General features: G+C 41.0%; 1 protein-coding gene across 4 annotated transcripts in view; it reads right to left on the bottom strand.

Moving 5' to 3' along the window:
- Positions 1–639: 639 nt before the first annotated feature.
- EPHA3 (EPH receptor A3) overlaps positions 640–20,773 on the bottom strand; it is a 235,603-nt gene continuing 215,469 nt past the window's right edge. For all 4 annotated transcript variants that reach the window (XM_075515385.1, XM_075515413.1, XM_075515393.1 and 1 more), the window contains 3 exons: positions 20,551–20,744; positions 6,172–6,327; positions 640–4,722 (listed from right to left, as the gene is read on the bottom strand). In XM_075515385.1, the coding sequence (XP_075371500.1) occupies positions 4,617–4,722; positions 6,172–6,327; positions 20,551–20,744 (456 nt within the window). In that variant the 3' untranslated portion in view covers positions 640–4,616. The remainder of the gene's footprint in view (positions 4,723–6,171; positions 6,328–20,550; positions 20,745–20,773) is intronic.

The following is a 20,773-nucleotide window of genomic DNA, read 5'->3' as shown; positions in this document are numbered from 1 at the left end:
AAAAAAGGCATATCTGAATTTGAAGAACTGATTATCAGCAATTTATCCCTCCAGATTTGAGCTGAGACATGGTGGTGGGCTACAAGGCATTTGCTTGTTCTGCTGCTCTTTATGTGAATGCATCCTACTGCTGTTCCAGAACTGGCTGTGAGTATTAATACCATTCTACAGTAAATGCAACAGTTATAAAAGCATTAATATCCACCATGCCCTTTGGGATATAAAGCAAATACAATGTACCAGTAAGGCTAAAGGGACAGACACAAGTCAGTGTACCACAACTGCTGAAGTGAAACCTATTCGCAACGTAAATAGTTCGCACACTGCACAGATTAGACCAACAGAGCTGCTTCCCTGTTGTTCAAGTATAGCGTTGAAACCCACTCATTAGAAGTTAAAATGACACCATATGTACCCACTGCAGCACAGCATGAGGCATACGGGTGTTACAAAGAAAAAGTGGATTTCAGTCCAGCTGTTGTCATTTAAAGTTACGTCCAATTCTGGGTAGCTCTTTTCGGTGATTCCCCTTTCTATTGAAGATACCAAGACAAAATGCCAAAAAAAAAAGTATGCTACATCCACGTCCATAAAGTTTATCAACTTACAGACTCCAGGACAGGTATATCATTCATTGTTTTGCACCAGCAAGCACAGTAATACACAAAAGCATGCAAAAATTATTTATGGTACAGAAAGATCCTGTAACTTCACTCCTCAAGTAACTGGTGAACATTCAAACCACTCCTATTTTTCTAGGAAGATAATTCCTGAGATGCAAAGTTGAGTTGTATGTTGGCATTTTCAAAGACACTGTACTTCAGCGAAGCATACAGAAACAACTTGGTATGGACATAACAAAACAGGAGCAAAATATTATCTAATACAGATACTCAGAGGCAAGAAATGATCATGGGGTTAAATTACAGTAAGCGGTGGGCTTTTTTATTTTGTTGAAAAGTACATCTTTTACTGGATTCAACATAGTAATAAGATGAAAAGAGGTCCACTGGCAAGGGAGGAAAAAAAGCAAAAGTTTGGAAATACTTGACACAACTAAAATAAATGACAGCTTTTTCAATATCCCATAGGCAGGCTGTAGTAGACGATGTTTTCCCATATCCATGGAGAAAGGAAAGTCTTTGACTGATGTAAGTCAGTTTAGCACAAATGCTGGTCTATCTAGTTAAAACCTGCACTACTTGTTTCTTTTAATAGATAATATAGGTAATATCTAGCTTTCACTCTGAACCCATGCTTTAACACTCAGAATTTATCCATATTTAATTACAATTTTATCACACTTTTCTAATCAAATAAATTTACTTTGTCCTCCAAGCAATCACCTCAGTATTCCAGTATGTAAAAAATACTTTCATTATGTTTATTATAAAAATATAAATGTTTCCACTACAAATCATTTTACATTAGTAAGAGGCCATCTACAATTGCACAATATATAATCTAAATGAGTAAGTAATGCTTTGACATACAAGTTAACGTAAATACATATTGCCAATCGAATCACATCTATACATTGCTTATTGAATGCTAAATAACAGCACAAAACTAGATATGTTAACAGAAATAAATAAAATGGAAACTATATTTAAAGATACAAAACCAATAATACGGCATGTCATTTTATGAGTAGTTGCATTTTGCTTGATGTCAATAACCGATGCAAGTCCTGTACAGGAAGATGGCCACACGAATTCTAGTTATCTCTACTCCACAATGAAGAATTGTACACTGCTATGTATACATATGTACACGGGGACAGGGAGTATAGGATGCTTGCAACAGAGGCCACTTACAGTACAAATCAACTTTTGACAGGGAGAGAAAACTAAACGTATTTTAAAACTCTCTACTCCTAATAGCAAAGAAAAGCAAAATTGAGTTTCTTTTTTCCCAAGCATCAGTGAGATTTAAACTTTTACGCTGAGCATGCTCAAACAGTGGGCAAGGAACATGACATGATACTAAGAGAAAATTGAGGGTGGTTGGTGCAAAGTTTTCAGTCGCCATCTAAAACTCTAAGAACTGGTTCTGTGTTTTCAGAAGCATTTCACGCGTCTTCCCCCCACCCCAGCCCCTTCTCCCCCACTCTCCAGCGGCAGAACGAAGCTGAAGAGAAACGTTGCAAGGAATATTTTATAAAAAGCTGTACCCACACAGACAACGTCTGCAAATGGATTTTGGTGACTTAAATTCACCAACAATGTCTGATTTAGAGCAATCTCAAACCGAAGAAAAGAAAGATTCTGAATGAACTAAGCAATGGAAAATACAGCTTTTCTATTCAGCATGCTGCATTTCAGAGTAGACTGTGGCAGATAAGGAGAAATGTTCTTTACATCTTCAGTGCTTTATTTTAATTTTCTTCCATTTCTCATTTTTTATTTCTACTTACTTTAAAACCCTTCCATTTTTCTTTCAGAAAACATTACTAATTATTATCCCGTGAGTGTGTCTCAAATCCAGTCCTTTACAGCATGCTCACTGCCAGCACTCATTAAAAAGTCTCTAATTCTGCTTCTATTTAGCATTGTGTGCTAAACGTTGTGTCTCTACATTTTATAAGTCCTGGACCCATGAAGACCAATTTAAAAGCTGATTCAGCCACACAAATCCTAGGAACTGATTCTTCCCTTTCTTATGTGCCCTATGCTACAAGGAGCTTCAAAACCCAAACCAATACAACAAAGAAAGCACAACTAGTGACCTGCTTTTGCACGCACAGCAAAAGGCGGCGTGCCATATAGTCATCTGCCTCCCACACAGTCTTGGACTTACGGGGACTCACTGTTATGCATCAGAATCAGGTTTCGATTCCAGCATGGCAAGTTGGGAATTGGAGTGGTTTCCACTACTGCCCAAAGCCTGACATCTGCACGCCTGGCATCACCTCCAGAGCGTTAAGAAGCTCGTCTGTACATAGCACAAGAAGTGCCTCACACTGCGATTTAAAACACTCACTTTCAGAGTGAAGAGTCATGTCTGCTCAGAACTGGGACCGATGTACTCCGCAGCAGCAGCTTAAGAGCTCGCTGGTGGGAAGATGCTGAAGATGGGGGAGGACTCTCGAATCCCACCTTCCAGGCTCCTTTTTCTACCGGGAAATGTGAATGCTTTCCTAAAGACGGGCTCCTTTCTGCTTTCTTTCAAGGAACAGGTGCCTAAGGAACCTGTGCCAAAAAGCAAGGCTCCTGCAGGACGGCAGCACCTGGGCAGAGGTCTTCTAGCTCAGACTTAGGTAAAATTACATACCAAAGCCCCATTTCACAAGCTTAAGTCATCCTTTTAAACTATCCGCTTATCCTTGGCTGCAAGTCACCATCTCAGTGTAACTACCAGTGGCCGCCCACACGGTGGTAGACCTCCCAGTTCCCAGCGTCGGGAGCAGAGCCTGCCAGATGGGAGCCAGAAATGGACCACTCCCCAGGGAACTCAAAAAGCATCCTCAGTTAACGCGGGACGCAACCCTGACTCTTTTTAATGTTTGCTAGGCACACCTCCCACCTGAACACCACCGGAGAACAAGGGCCCTTATTTTGACAGGGAAGCAGGCCTTTGGGAAGTAAATAAGATGTAGGCACCTGACTGGGCCAGATACTGATCTAGAGATCGATATGCACACAACTCTGCCAGAACTCAAGCCAGGGTTAAAATACCACTCACAGCAAATGGAAGGAATCTCAACGAGTCCAGATGCTTTGTCTAGCATCAGAACTGGAAAAAAGACCATCTTTCTTTCCTTCTGTATTTCATATATGATGTTATGAGTATCAAATAATCTAGTAATTAACCCTCAGACAATTTCTCAGGTTGAACCAATGAAGCTTTGATAACATTTGGCACTTGGCAATAATACAGCCAGGTTAAGGTATTTAAGCATAAATATAAACAATAATGGAAAAAACAAAGGAAATAAATAAGTCTTTTAAAAATTAAGACTTGTTTCTATTTAAATGAACACAATTAGGGAAGCTAACATAATGGCGAAAATCTTTTGTCAACTAACTCAAAGTCACTACAAACTTTATTTCTGTGTTCCTTTCTGAAGTTGAAATAGCATGTTACAATGACATTATAGTAAATATGGCCAGACAGGTAGTGAGGTATAGTCCTCTATTTTCCTTGCTTTTAAAGAAATAAAATACCTGTTACAGATCTCTTCTGTATAAAAATACTGCAAGTCTTTCTTTCTTCTTGTTTGCTGTATAGATCAAATACACAGCTTTTACGTCCATGGGTTTTTCACGTTATTCAGTCACTTAATATTCAAATGGCTCTAGGTTTTAGTATCACTGGTTTTTACTTGGAAGGATTTTTTACATATTTTTTTCTTTTGAAATTTACTATCTGCATTAACAGTCAATCAAGAGCACCCACCCTTTAGGATTAACAGATAGAAAACAAGTTCACTCCTATTTTTAAGGCATTTATACTCAATATGTGAGTGTCTTAGTGGGTTTGAAATTTCAATCATTATGTTTCCAAAGCTGTTGCAAAGAACGCCTTTAAATTCTGCCGTTTATCAGCCATCACTTTTGCCCTGTGACGCAACATTTCTCCTTTTTTCCTCTCCTGAGCAACATGATTTTGGTACCTTACACAGGAACAGGGCTGTTCTTTGTATGAGTTTCTAGAGCTTTGATACTGCTAACAATCTTCTTTTGAGGCCCCACCACTGTAACGCCGACTTTCTTCATGTCACTGGAAAAAAGAGAAGATGCACCGGGTGAGTGAGCATACTGTGTCTGTGTTTCCTAGGGCTGACGTGAGCAAACAGAAATCAATTCGCTCGTCTTATACTGGTGCATTGGGGGAGCCTCCAGGTATGGCAATACTGCTGAAACACAAACCCTGGTACTGAGAGCCATGGTATGAAAACAGCAGGAGGCCGCAAAAAAAGAGTAAAAACTCATTAACCTCGTTGTGTTTGCTTACCTGGAAGAAAAGACAATGAAACAGTGTTCTCCAGTGACACAATGGAGAACGTAGGGGCAAGGGGTTCACTCTGGGCCAGCTGCCGTCTTGAACCTCTCTACCGTCTCCATCCCCCCATCAGCCTGATTGCTTTTCCTGAGCGGTGCTGACATCTCGCTATTATGTGCTGAGCCCTCTGAATGGTCGCCTGAATTCTGGTATCAGCACTGAGATTAATGGCTACGCGCCCAAGCTTCCAGCATCTACTCTGTTTTTCACCTCTCGTTTCTCCAGGCCGCCCGGTCTCTTTGTTCCTTGTGCGGCACAGAAGTGGTTTAACACTTGCGAAGGGCTAACACAGGCTTACAGGAAATTGGGCATTCCTAGAGGATTTCTGCACTGTCCCCAAAGGGTAATTGTTACAAAAAGCCATTAGCAGCCTCTTAATAGTTGCAATAATACACTAATTAACAGCATTGATGTGTTTAATTGTCGGTACCGCAGCTGCTGCTTACTTCTTCATAACTTGTAGTGCATCCAGCTAGCCCAACAGGGAGTCAAGATTTCCTTTGACTGTAGTTCATAACTGTACTTGATGCCTTTTCAGGTGCAGATAGAACATATACCCTACTCTTCCTTATCAGTAGAACAAAGACAGATTGCATTTAAATGTAATAAACTTGCAGGTTGTAAACTTATGAGTTTAGCATGTTTAAATGTCAAAACTAGAGGCAGGAGGGAGTTCATCCCCTGAATAATTATTACCATGTAGGAGGAAAGCAGCTATATAGTGCTTGCTCTGTCTCACCTGGTTTGATGGAATATGGGATAGGCAATAAAGGAAATGATTGGCACATGTGCTAGCTGTGGGGAAAACCCCATATAAAAGGCAGAACATAAAGAATCAGCACAGAAACTCCTAAACTGTGAGTGAAAGAAAGTGATGCTGGCGTACCAGATGATGCACGGTGCTACTGCATCAGAAGAAATGGGGAATTTCCTTGGCATCAGTGAGAAAAAGCTATTGGACCATGGCCTTCACACAATCACCAGAGCATCTAGGTTTCCTGCACGTGTATTGCAACTATAACGATATTTTACATTTGTCTCTTTAAATGTAAGAATATTTTAGCTAAAAACTGGAAACTGCATAAAAACGCTACTCTTAAGCTTCTGTTTAAACTTGTACCTCCAGCCACAACCAGTGATGAAGAGCTGTAGTCAATTCAAACTTACTCTGTAGAAATCTTGGCTATTGTATCACAGGAACTGTACTCCACGCCCGTGAAAATGTCTTTGCACTGTCCTGTCCGAAAACCATTGAGCCAATCACCTGTCGTGCGGAAGGCTGAAATGTCAATGTTACTTTGGTCCAGGAGGAGATTTGATGGCCTGAAATAAAAAAGAATGTGATGAAAGTTAGGGAGCAGGGATACATACGGATTTATTTTGTGTCTAATCTTAGCACTGGCACGGGCAGGAGCTTCCAGGCTAGACGTGGCTTTTCTGTTCGTCTGTGGATGTTACCTGCTGCTGAGGCCACCACATGTACTCACGCTGGCAGCTCTGACAAACGCTGCGTAATCATCTTGCTTAAGAGCGCCAGCTTCTCACGCCCATATTTAAAACACTGAAGCATCACCAGTTCATGAAGTGTGTTGTTACCTTACAATTTAATGTGTGAAGCATTAGCAAAGACAAGCCTAATTTAGATTATATTTATGTGATTCACCTAGTCCCAAAAACCACACAAACGATGCACGCTCTAGACTCCAAGCTGAGCGTGTTGGTAGAATTGACACGTATCAAAGTTCAGAGTATGGCAGCCCACTGACAAATCCTAAATGCTGCTACTAAGTTAGGAGCACAAATAACAACACACTAGTGGCTTTAAAAAAATTGTATCAAGTCTAAAAATCAAATGTTAAGTGAATTTGTGAGACAAATGTAACTGCATGAGACTTGCACTCTGCAGCGCACAGAGGCAGAAATGAGGAAATTTGTTACTAAATATGCTTAGCCAAATGTAAAACGCAATTGCCATGTCCAGTTTAAAACTGATGCTCACTTTAAGACTGAAACTTCCACAGGGATATCATACAAATAATTTAGAAGTGAGAACCGAATCATCTCCTGCCTTTGAAATTAACTTGGTGCTCATGAAGGATGCTGAACTGACGTGATTTGCACCCAAGTTCTCTACTTGGAAAACAATGAAGAAACCAGGAAGAAACAAACAAAACCAACACAATGACTGAAACAAAACATATGCCCATGCTTCTTTGCCCATTTAAAGCTTTTTCCATCTGCATAAGTCTACCTATAAGCTATTGTGAGAAAAAAATACCCTTCTCACAATAATGATTAAATGTATCATTTTTTATCAAGAAGGAATATATTGCAGCTGACCCTGCATTTTGCATATTGCAAACGGCAAAAATGGCTGCTCCCATATTGATCCAGAACTTCGGTTCTGTCTGGAATGAATATTCTTGTTTTCATGGTCTTGTGAGCATACCGTAACTTCTTACTTGAGAGCATCAAGACTAAAAATAAATGCCAGCCCTTCCCCATGAAGTCACTAGAGTCAGGCTCTACCACACCTCGTTTTAGCCACCTAAAAACACCACAAGTGGGCCCAGCTAGTTTTCGCTCAGAGACTGCTACAGTCCCCAGAGACACACACGCATTCACAGGCAGGGGGTTTGTCCTCTCTGAAACGGGTCTTCCAGGCAAACAGCTTGGAGGAGACGGCCAGCTCCCAGAGAGGTGAACCTGTGCTCAGCTGTTCCTCCTCACTGACTTGCTATTTTTTCTAAGAGGTGTGAGAAGCCCCTGAATAGCAATATGATCACTAATTTCTTTCTACTGACAAGACATCTTACTATTTCTAGTTACCTTTCTCTCTCAGTGCTAATTAGTACAGTAATGACTTCCTTGACTAGTGTCGTGACTTATTTATCACAAATTAACTCTATCCCAGCCAAAACCAGCACAACTAGTCAGACGTTATTAGAGACATCAACCCTATTTCTGTGTTTTTTCCTCCCCTGACAAACATACGTCCATACTGGACAGCTTTTTAGCCCCCTTTCAGAAACATACGTGCTCCATTTTAAGTGAACTACCTTATGGGTGTCTATCTCAGGCTTCAAGCTAAGCATGTGCTTAGCTGTGCTACTTATGATGGTGTTGCTCACGAGCACAGGAGACTGAACTAGAGGATGTTCAAAGCGGTTAGCACTGCAACTTCACAGTCTATTTTCTGCCCCATAATTCTTTTTCCCCATGGCTCTAGTGAAACATCACCTGCACAGGAGTCTGACTACTACAGTTGAATCCATCTGAAGTGACTTTTGTCACTGGAAAGAAGTGAAAAGGAGAGGTGGTTAGACTAACACCGTAATTTAAAGGCAGTGATTACACAGCGGAAGAGGTAAGTGACAGTTACTGGTACTGGAGAACTGATCTGGATGGTAAAACACGCTCTTCACCCCAAACCCAAGCCAACTCTGAGCACTGGAAAAAACATAAAGGGGGAGATTGTAAAGGCACCAAAGAGAAAAAAGTGTCTAAATAGCAGTGAATAAGCAACTTAGAAAATCCAAACAAAACTTCTCAACCCCAACACAAGTCTGTATTAAGTTTCATCAAGATCAGCAGCACTGCAATAACATAACCCTTGCAGCACGTCTGACTTGCACTGGAATCAGGAGACACCACATCAGTTATACTGAGACTTTTACCTTTGAAGAAAAGAACAACATAGCTGTGCTAAGCAATAACTCTTGGTATTTTCTACATATTAAACAGCACCTTTTACTTCTGATGTTTTGCCAATTGTTATCAATCAGTCCATCTCTTTCAGGCTCAGAAAATTATTTTAGTATCTTCTTCCCTTTTAGGATTGCCGGCCATAATTAAAGAGCTCATTAGATGCTTGAAAATCTTAACTTCAAAACCACAAATGGACATAACACTGCTGTAGATTCACCATCAGTTTTCACCAGGTCTCAGAGCAGCGATGTTCCTCATCAGGCACCTTTCGCCTGACCACCTTCCCTCCGGAGCCCAGCCAGGACAAGGAGCTGCTGCAAAGGACTATGATCACTGGCACCAACTATGGACCTCGCATCCTGGGAACAGCCGTAGACGGAAAGGAAAGCGACAGAAGACACCAGAAACCTGCTCTGCCCCCAAAACAGTAAAGAAGGGCAAGCACAGCATGGCCGCACAGACTGAGCTGAGGACAGAAGAGGCAGCACACTTCGGGTTACTGTTCTCGTGCTAAAAACAGATCTTAGGCACCTATGTGATATACAGCTTTAAACGCTCTCCAGTTAAAGGCTCAGGTTAGATAATCAGGCCCAAAATATTTTTATTCAGTAGCTGTACAGCCTGCATCTCCCTGACTACTGTTTGTCCAATGAAGAGCCAATGTTTTTTATTTATAGTTTTCTGGGTATAGCGTCTGGAATCTCAAGACATTTATTAAGAGTATTTATGAAGTGTTCTTTGTGATAAAGCATGGAGATTTTTTTTTTCCAGCCTAGAATGTCTTTTCAACTTAAATCTAATAACACAAGGCCTGACTCAAGAATCACTAATGAAAAAAAAAGTATAAACAAGTTGAAATAGAACAGGTCTCTAGGATTAGGAATTAGAGTGGCCCAAAAGAGCTTTTATGTTTATTACTTGGATCAAAGTATCATCAGGACAAAAAATATGACCTAATTTTAATGCAAGTGACCTTAGAATAACCAGCACTGTAAAGTATCATTTTTCTCCTTGTACGATTCCAAACAAAAATTAGTTACTTTCCTCCTCAGAGAGGACATCTGGACAGTTTATCAATGAACAGGAATTTGTCTCACTGTGAAGAGTCTGTGATGTCTCCTCGCATGCACCAAGGGAAAGCTGGGCTTTCAGAGCATCTGCACACATCGGCAGTTTTTTTCCCCCTGACCCAGCCCCTAGACAGAAGGTCTGAACGTGAAATTTATGGTCTGGGTGATGTGCGCCATGAGCTCACACTTTACTAGACAAATTAGATGGGTTGCAATCCGTGCAGCTGTAAACGACGTCCTGCAGGGTTCCACCTGATCTTTTACAGCTTTTCATAAATCAGTACCTACTAGCTTCAGAAGAGAGTCATTAAAAAGAAATCATGGAAATTACATGTTTGCTCAGGGGAAGTGAAATAGAACATTTCCCTCTGTCTTTTCTTTTCTTCTCTCCCCTCCTTTATTTTTGAGCTCTCTTTATTTTGTTGCGTTGACCAACAATGATATACACCATTGTGTTATCTTTCAACAGTCATGGAAAGACTTTCTATCCTGTTCATCCTGACTGTGTGTCTATCTACAGAGTTGTATTTCCTGACATGTGGTGCCCTGAAAAATATCAGCAAGACGCAGGTTAGAGAGACAAATGTAACAGCGAGACGCCAGTTACAAAATGCCCTGTTGCTGAAAGCTTGCTCTGGATGTGCCCATTACATTAACAGTTGGAATTAACCTTTGAGTCAGCCGCAGTAGCAAGGAGAGCTATAGTTTGTTATCATTAGCACAGCTTTTTGTCACAACACAGGGAAAGTTTTGCTGCACCGTATAGTAGCGACAAAGACCACAGAAAACATCATCAGAACCCTTCCCCATACGGCACGGAAATCGCATCTCTGGTCGGCCGCTGCTCGGCGAGAAAGGGCTACGTCAACTTGTAAAATCCAGGAACTGAGACAAAGAAAAGGAAAATGTCCTGCCACTTCTTCTGCACGAAGGGTGGTATTCTGCAAATACGCAGAGGAGCTGTGCGCACGTGATCCCCGACTTCGTATTGCAGTAGCCTCTCTCTTTCCATCCCTTCCTCCAAACAACACAACCAACCCTCAGTTTTTAAATCTGGATTTCTCCTTCCACAGTCAGTTTCTTTTAAAGGGGAAAGCATTTAAAAAACAAAGTAATTTCCTGTGGCAAATTGTAGGTAATTATAAGCCGATTTTGTAAAGCCAAATTGCTCCCTAGGAGGGAGCGAGGCCTGGTTTGAACACAAATCCTCTATGCTTTATGATTATGGCAAGCTGAAGCACAGAATTCAGGTCTAACAAGAAGGATATCTCCTGTTTCAAGAGAAAAATAAACCAAAAAACAACAGCTGGCATAGAAAGCAAATTCTAGTTTTCTCTTCTACAGCAAGCAGAATCATAAGTATACATGTGTATCAACAGGAGACTAGTAAATAAATGACAAGCCAAGGACAAGTAGAGTCATTCTGTTCCCTTGATTATCCCTGGACCTTAAAGATAAGAATCTTTGGAGTTCCACCTCTTAATGTCCATTTTTAAGGTACCCTTAGCAAAATTTGTAACTTAGTCCCTAAAACACAATTCAGGGTGGCACATTCGCTTTTCTCAAGGGGATTCACATCACGCTTGCACACTCTCAGAATAAGCAGGTTGTGACTACTCTTTGAAGTCAAAAGAGAGCTGGAGAAATAAAGAGGGGTAATACAAATAACCAACAGGGAAAAGAATGCAGGCGAGGCTGACGGCCTGCTGCAAAACGATACATCTCTCTAAATGTCACCCTGGACTTCTTATTTTCTAGCTCCACGTTGTCCGTTGGCAAAAAACTTACCACAGCTTCCCCTAGGATAATGCGCAAATGGAATTTCAACTGCCCCATAGGTCAGTCCTCCAGTCTTCCCTACTCCTTTAGCTGCCCCTCACAACATGCTTTTCAAGGGATTTTTCAGCATCCTGAGGGGGTAATAAATCATATGCCCGGGTGTATCAATGCTCCTCAATTTACATTTTCCCCCCACCAAAACCACTGAAGGCAAAAAATACCAGCATGTTGCTGAAATGGTTTTCTTTTTCTCATAACACAACTTAAGCCGTGCTTTTAGGCCGCAGAAGTAATGCCACATGGCCATTTCCTGGGATTCGTAGCTGGCCCAGAGACAGACACTTAAAGACAACCAGTCATTATTGTTAGGGCAGTCTACAGGCTCTTTAAAAGAGGGAGAGAAAAATGCCTCAGAGAGCTTTTAAAACGCTTTTCTGGCTCTTTGCATCGACCGTTTGCTGTGTACGACTTGCCTTTCTATCTCACATTTGTCCGCGCTATGAATTTCTACAGACTTTCGCTACAGCTTTCGCGGCATCAGGCAACGGCTCCGAGCAGTTTCTTTTCCCAGCATTTCCAGCGCAGAATTGCCATTAACGCTAACGAGGGCTTCACGTTGTAAACCCGGCACATCTTGCTGAGAACAGCAGAACAAAATCCCTCGGAATCGCAGTAAACAGCAAACGCTCACGATCAGGCCACCCGCTGGTCTGGCTGCATTACTATTTAAATTATACAGTACCCAGTTCGGTCTACCGTGAATTCTTGTCTGAGTTTCACCAGCAGAGTCAAATTAGAGGTGTGAAAGTGCAAATAGATGTTTTATTGTCTCTGTTAACAGTGAGCCCCAGCAACTTCTAACTTTGAAGGAACAATGGTTGATTTGCCTCTGCTTCAGGCATGGTATTAATGGCTGCTGGAAAAGTCAGGTGAAAATAGGGCTTTTCTGTCTCTAGCATGCTAAGTAAAGTCTCTAAAAATCTCCTCAGTCTAACTCCTGGATTCCCCGCACAACCCAAACTATGATTAGACACCAAGGAGTATCGTTTACTCTTCCATTTTTCTGTGTGATTTGTAGTTAAGTCCCCCCCCGCCCCCCGCTCCATAACTTCACTATCTTATGTTTAACAGACTTCAGAAAGAGAGCTAGCGTTGCAGGCTTACATCACTTGAATTCTTTTAGAGCGAGCAGTCCATTTTAGGACACAGATTATATTGTTGCTGGGTTTTGAACGAGGCTAAAAATTCACATGCAGGCTTGCATTACGCAGCATTTGGCCAAACCCAGACCCTGTTGTTAACGCCTGGACAAGCAGAAAGCGTAAGCCCTCTCTGAAACGCTCCAAGTAAAACTGAAATCTCCTTCCTTCAGCCCTCCAGCCTGAAAGCTCCTAACGGGGAGAAGCAAACAAGCAATATTGCAGCAGGTCAGCAATACATGTCAAGCATCTGAAGCCTTCTGACCTGAATGGCAAAAAAAGGGAACTTTTCAACAAAACATTCAGCCAACACAAACAGTCGTCTTGTTGCAAATATTATTGTAAAAACAGGGCTTGAATTATGCTGCATAATGGAGCAGTCTGAATTTTTTATTTGACCTGTTCACTGCTTCTATTGAGTTTAATTTTCATAAATATCCTACCAAGCTTGCATACTAGAGAGTTTCCACCGAATCATCAGATTTTGAGTGGAAACAAACTTTGTGAGAAGCAAACTTCAAATTTTAAATTGCAAATGATGCCTCTGGGCATTCGAGAGCAAACATTACGCTTGACACCAGTGAGAGAGCCACGATGATGGACAACAAAGCACATGCTTAGCAGCGAACACTTGCAATCGACTACTCGCAAATAACGGCTCGTCCAAAACCTGCTCAAGGAAATTACTCCAGTGAATAATTCAAACAGCGCATCAAATTCAAGAAAATCAGGATAGGATTGTAAACAACTTGCTAACACATGAAAAAATGTATGAGGAATTATTCACACACATTTTCAAACACTTTTGTATTTTCATCAGGAAGAGTGACTGACCCCGACTCCCTAAATTTCCTGGACTATATTAAAAGAATTTCAGCTATGCTTTTTCTGAAAATAAGTGGCTTTCTTGTTTTTCTAGCCTTAGCTATAACAATAGCGGTAGAACTTGTATTTTAAATGGAGAACTTCTAACACATAAAAGAGATCTGAAACCAAATCTAGCTCCAATGCTGCAGTACAAGCCAGAAACAATGCCTTTTTTTTTTTTTCAATACAGTTAGTTACATAGTGTCATGAATTACCAAAAAAAGATGTATTTTGGGAATTAAAGAAAAATCCACATAACTGTTCATAAATGAATTTAAAAAAAAAAAAATTCCCATAGTTGGGCACGCTGCTTTCTCATCACAGAATGGGAACTTGGAAATTAATGGAAGAGGTGAAATTTGTATAATAGCATGGGATATACAGTCTCAGGCGTCTGAGTTCCAAGGAGGCAGCTACACATTTTGTAAACTTCAGTTCCAGAGCCTTAAATAAAATCTTAAGAGGTTTTATCCATGTACCATAATTGTCATTCATAAACACAAAGAATAGTGCATATTCATTATTGTAAATAAAAAATAACTTGACTGAGCTTGACGAGGTACCTTATTCTGGAAAACAGAAATTTGGCCTTACATTTTATTTAAGTTCTAGACACCTAAAAGGTGCATAGTTAACATGCATAATTGAGTTCATTTTGAAATTAGCATAAGTATAATTGTAAATGCTTTTTTATTTTGGTAAGCAGCATTATTTCTTTAAAAATCTGATTTGGTTTCCCTATTCTAGAATCAGCTTTTCGCTTTGTACGTCTATTCAGAAATCCTTTAATAAACTGAAACAAAAGGCAAACGTAACTTCTCATATTTTGCAACACTTAACATTTATTATGTTATCCAGAGCAGACTAGTGGACTAAAATGAGTACTTGAAATTACAAAATAAAACTTTGCTTCAGGAGCCTCTATATGTGAGAACACAGACTCTGATTTTTAATCCTTTGAAAGTATCTTAAACCCCAGGACTGCCTGGAAAGCAGTTTGGCTGGCTGATGCTACAAGTAGTGCTGGGAGAGCAGAGCGAGGAGTCTACAAAGTGCAAGAGAGCCAGCCTTGCGTCCTGCCTCTGCTTACGAAACCAAATGGCTTTAATGGCGTGTACTGCCTTTGCTGAGCAAGCTCACTCTTTTCCATGTATTTCATACTAAAGGGAGCTCCATGCCAGAAGAAACAGATGCTGAATCCTATTAACAACTGCTGGTTAGCCTGTAACACCTTCATCTTCAAAGATTTGGGGCAAACTTGCTAATTAATCCTCCTGTGAGGAAAGCAATTTACATTTTCAGAGAGACAGAAAAGTTAGCTAAACAAAACAAGAATTACAAAGTTCCAATAAGACAACTGCCTTTGAAATGGATGATGTTTTCACGTTTTCCAAAATAAAAGAAGGACCAACTGATTTCTGCAAAATATTTGATAGCTGCATTTCCAAATCGAAAACTGTTTCGCAAACGTGTTTCAGACCACACCACCGGCATCTTATTAATAAGTGGACAAAAATCACCAGATAATTTTACAGCACTCCGTGTAAGCAGTAAGACGTGATAATGACTTTCCATATTAGATGCTTGGGCTAGATACGAACTGAGAATAAATATACTGAACAATAAATGTCTCATTAAAAACTCCTTCCTCTGAGATCCTCCTCTCAATTTGCAATGCAAATTAAATAGCATTTTCTGTGAAGACCCAAAGAAACTAACAAAATTGTTGGCTGTTAACTCTGGGCAACTCATAAAATAATGATCTTTTTTACAAGGAAGACTTTCAGCTGTTTATTTTCTGCATTCGATATACGAGACAAATTCTTGCAATTCTTGCACTTAGATATAGCTACTAATACAGCTAGAAACACGAAAAATTGTTACGGACCACTTAATAAAGAAATATCCTGAATTCTCAAGTGGTTTTCTCTCTTTGTTTGCAATGTAATTCTTTCCTCCTCTCTTAAATATATACTTGTGGTATAAAGAAACAACAGCAGCAGTACTTGATCCTGACTTTCACTGTACCAAAAAGTTACATAGAAACAAAAGCAAATACAGAAGCAGTTTATTTTTCTGTGTGGATTCCTTCCCAATTTTGAAATCAATCACAGACCTGGCAGAAATTCAGAATTTCTAAAAATCATGTGTTGGAATTAAAAACATTTTTCAAATTTTTTCAAATGCTTTTTCTTGGCAGAGGCTGTGGATTAACTCTGCTATTCCTGTTTTATAGCAGGGTCACGAAGACTAAGTAACTTTAGTCACACCTACATCACAGATGTGAACATACACAGCAACCATAGGAAAGCTGCCGTAATACTTGGTTTGCCTGCATCCCGTATCAGAACCCTTATACCTCAAGGTCACACTATCCTCCAACAGCTTAATTAATTTTGGGACACAGAAATGCTTTAAATATGTTTCTAATTATACACTGTGTTTTGAATGCATTTTTTTTAAATGGCTGTGTAAGAGTAAGATTCATATACCTAAAATGGTAATATGCATTGTAACTCTAGAGAGCCATCATATCTATATATATATATATACATACAAGATCAGAATCAGAAATATAAGGAAAAAATCAGAAATATAAATAAGTGATAAACAAAAGAAACAGATAAAGAAAATGAAGTGTTATGAGTCCATTTAAGATTTGTAGTATATACAAAGTATTTCCAGTTGCGTGACTCTTGGCTTACATCTTTTTTTCCCCCACACAAATGAAACAACAACTAATAAGCCCTTTCAGACCACAGCCTCACCAACTGGTTAGCAGGTGGGTGAACTGATTCTGTCTCTCCTACTCAAGTTTAGAAAACTTTCCATCTGCTTTGTATCTGCATGAAATGTTCACAAATGTGAAGTAATACACAGTGGACTAAAAAATAATAAGCTCAAGAAGAAAAATAATGAACCTGATCAAAACTGGAAGAACTATGAACTCACTTCCACCCTAAAGATATCCAAACAACCCAAGGACTCTGTTATAAAAATGAACATAATGCTCAGAAAACAGGAAAGAACAGCAAGACATAAATCAAATAAAAATATCATGAGGTTGTGCTTTAGGAAACCGCATGGCTTGCACAACTTTTTGTGTGCTGAGTTCTGTTCCTACAGCCCTTCACAGAGCTAGATAACTCCAGGCAGCCTAAAGGACACAAAACACCCAGGTGTCCATAACCAGCGCTGGTCTCGTTAGCAAGAGCTCAAGGTAGCCACCTGATTAAAAAGTCTGTTTTGACAGGTAAGAAAGCAAGCAGCCATACTCTCTACTTTACAAGGAATGGGAAAGGAATTTGCACGTGAATTAGAGATGAAGCGCAACAAACACCAGGAAAGGTATAATGAAACGTTTGCTGTGCTGGGGTTACAGAAAAGCTTTTGTCAACGTAAGGTTCACAAGCACGTAGAACGCTCTGCAAAGAGACGATCAATAAGGATAAAAACATCCCCTTGGATATCAAGAAAATATTAGATGCCATGGAGTGGCCAGATGGGATAGAAAACTGAAAAGGAAATACAGAATTGAAGGCTTTGACTCCTCTCCTGTATTCCTATGAGGCATTAGTATAAAACGTGCCCAGGCTATGGCCTGAAATCAGACGTACAGTCAAGCACATCCTTCAGTTGAAGTCAGGTTACAGCAATGTACCAGAGGACAGGGATATCTTATGCACCTCCAGCAATGTGCTTTTAAATAGGATACAACAGTGCTGTGACTATTTTAAACAAACATCAGCTCTAAAATCTGTAAGAAGAGACAGGCTTTGCATCTGTAACAGACATCGTCAGGTTAAACATTTTTCCTGACCAAGTATATTCTGAACACCTACGAGCATATGGTGGGCATAAAGCTTTAGCATTCTTCCAGTAGCACCACAGACACGGGTAAAAGAGAGCTGGGACCTCTATAATTTAGATTAATTGCTTATTACGTGTATGAGGAGAGGTGCTGCGGGAGTACTACAGGCTCAAATAACAACTGAGAGCAGCCATTTGAGCCAATGCAATCCCCCGAGCCCTCGGGGCTGAGTCGCAGAGTGCTTTACCTCTGCATCGATGCCTGTCCCTCTCCGGCTGCTGACAGTCCAAGGATACCGGCACGGATCCGACTGCAGGTCTCCTTCTCGAGGACCTGCCTTGACTCACCGCCCTTTCATATCAGTTACATATTTCTGCACATAAGGCTACAGCAAGACCCAAGCCCATTTTAAGTCTGGCTTCTCATTTTTCTTTGTCAGCCTGCCAGAAAGCGATGCTGGACCTCCGGCGCTCAGTCCCTGGCCAGCAGCACCGCTGGCTCCCACTGCAGAAGGAGTGCATGTTACCTGCAGCAGTGCCCCTCTGCAGGACACGAAGAGGGTGTGGAGCTGGCTGCAGCTTGTCAGCCAGGTCTGAGGTTCGAGATTAGTCAGTTTTGGTAATGGTTACACGGGGGTGATCACGGATTTCCAAATCTGGATAGGACTGCCCAGCACCTCATGTTGTCATACCTAATTCTTGGTCGTGATCAAGTTTAAGGATAGCCTGGGTTGGTCTGCAGACACCGTCAGGGAGAGTGAGATGGAGAGATCACGGATCGCATGTTCCCTGAACTGCAACAGAAGCCTTCCCAGAGGGGAAGGGCTTGGGCTCACCCATGCCGGTGTGCCCACCACCCAGACCCCACAGCCACCCGTCTGTCACCGGGCAGTGAGGAGCTGCAGAGAGGGAGAGATACTGCACTGCTTGGGAATGCAAGGGGCGCAAGGACGTAGCAGCGGAAAGGTAATTGGGAAGGAGGGAATAAAAATCACCTCTGACTTCCCCTCCTCAGAAATGTGCTCCACATCAAAGCCAAAGCAGCAGCCTGCCATGAGGAGCATTTTACTGAGGGCTCACCTAAAGCATCTGTGAGAAGTCCCCTACTGTGTTAGCAGCCTCCTGCCTTCCCCACGCTGTGCCATGAGCAGAGAGCATGGCATCGTGGTGCCGATGTGCAGCTTCTCCTGCCTGCACCAGTAAAGCATATAATGAAACAGGAGTAAAGAGAACAAGAGGGAGACGGGAGAGAGCCATACTGCACTGCGGTGCTCCCGTGCAGAACCCAGCAGGTACAAGCAGTACTCGGACTGAATTTGGTCTCCATTAGAGGATATCAGCTTTTACTGGCTATGAACAGGTAAACTGGAAACGATGGTTCAACATTGTTTTCAGCTCCGCTGTGGTTCAACCCGCAAATTGGAAGGGCAGTAAACAGGGAACGTTTTGCTTCTGTTTGGAATGCAAAACATGCAGCACTGGTTTCTGCAATCAAATCCCCAAACCCAAACAGGATAGTCATGATTCCCAACTCCCCTATTCAGCAGATTGCTTCAGTATATCCCTACAAAATAATTATTTTCACCAATCGTTTGCCAAATGGGGGTGTAATGCGTTTAGAAGAAATATGCTTGACTGAGAAGATACTGTTTAAACAGTTGGGGTTTTTTTTCCAACAATTTTGGGGTTTTTTTGTTTTCTGTTACCTGGCAGGTAACAGAAATAATTGCTTTGGTAAGCATGTTGGTTTACTACGTGTTAAATGCCCACCACTTAAATTACTGGAACATAATTACCATGCAAGCAGTATTCTCTCATTATATATTTTTTCAAAGCAAATTCCATTAGAATGGCTGCCTTCCTCCTCCCATCTCTGCTTTCCTTTTCACATCTCTGGAGTGGCAGTGGGAGGCTATTAAGATGGCCAGCCTCTAGCTCAGGATGCAACACAATGCCAGGGGCCAGGGAAAAGAAGGCCAGGTCCATGTCACCTGCACAGCGGGCTGCAGTATCAATGTGGCTCTTCCCCCGCCTTCGCTCCATTTCCCTTCTGTGCCTTCCCATTCGATTGCTACGGTGAGAAGTGTGCCGTGTTACAAGGAAAGGTCTGAGGGGAATGTCTTGCTGTATTCCTTTTTGAAGCTTGCCTCACGTCAGACTCTGGTCTCTTGCCCACTGAAAAACTCTCCAAGACCTGGGTCTGAAGCAGCAGAGTGCATTTCTCCCTGACTCTGCCTGCTTTGAGGACAGAGGATTTTGCACTAGCATTCATGCTAAAAGTAATTTTACATCTTTTCAGATCCCTTCAGTAAGAGTATGACATTTTGTGCATTATACAAACCAATTCACTTAAACCCTACTTAACCAAAGCTCTTATTTCACCACATCCTCATTGTGTCCTTACCTGTCAACACACTCTTCAGTTACTCTCTCTCAATGAGATAATTCCTATCTCATCACAGTGATGTTCCAGAGTGTGTTGAATAACCAGGATTAAAAAAGAATGTTTTTAATGCAATGAGAAATATTGCACAGGTTGGAAATGAATTCCTAGTTAAGGCATTGATCTAACAGGAACGTAAGTGCATTTTTAAGTTTGTGAGTCCTACTGAAAGCAAAATGATTATTCGTATGATTAAAGTTAAGGTGACTTGTCAGAGCAGAGCATAAGAGTATAGGATATGTGTTTGGACCCAATTCAGAAAGATACTTAGGAACATGGCTACCTGTAACCTATGAAACACTAAGCAGTTAAAACACCACATAAGGTCAGAAGGAAAAGATCACGATGGCCAAATCTGCCATCTGTATTTTTCTCCCAAACCTCTGCTCAATCTTACAATGGGTTTCATAACCCTAGCATAACAGCTTTTCACAATTTGAATAAATAATAGCAAATAATTAATAAAAATAACAGCAATAATAAAAATAATAATAATATTAAATCCTTCTCCCAAAGGGACAGTCAGGAAGCTTTCTCTAGCCTTCAAGATTGCAAACAGCTACAGTTAAAAATTGAAGAAGTGGGTGAACAAAGTAAACAAATTCTAATTACAGAAGATGAAGAAATCAAAGACATTTATTTATGTGCAATGTAAGATCTAATATGTCACCTTGCTGCCGCATTGGTGATTATTTTCAGACTGCTGGGATTACGGATCAGCTTATCCAGGATGCTGACAATCTGCTCAAACTTGGGTCTGTTGTTTCTGTCCTTCTGCCAACAGTCCAGCATCAGCTGATACAAGGCAGCTGGGCAGTCCATAGGAGGTGGCAAGCGGTACCCTTCATCAACAGCCTTAATCACCTGCACAAGGATAAAAGTTTTTGAAAACT

Source organism: Mycteria americana, chromosome 1 (assembly GCF_035582795.1).
Source record: "Mycteria americana isolate JAX WOST 10 ecotype Jacksonville Zoo and Gardens chromosome 1, USCA_MyAme_1.0, whole genome shotgun sequence".
Classification (NCBI taxonomy): Eukaryota; Metazoa; Chordata; class Aves; order Ciconiiformes; family Ciconiidae; genus Mycteria; species Mycteria americana.
Note: the sequence above shows the minus strand (reverse complement) of the source record. Positions and strands in the feature narration are given on the sequence as shown.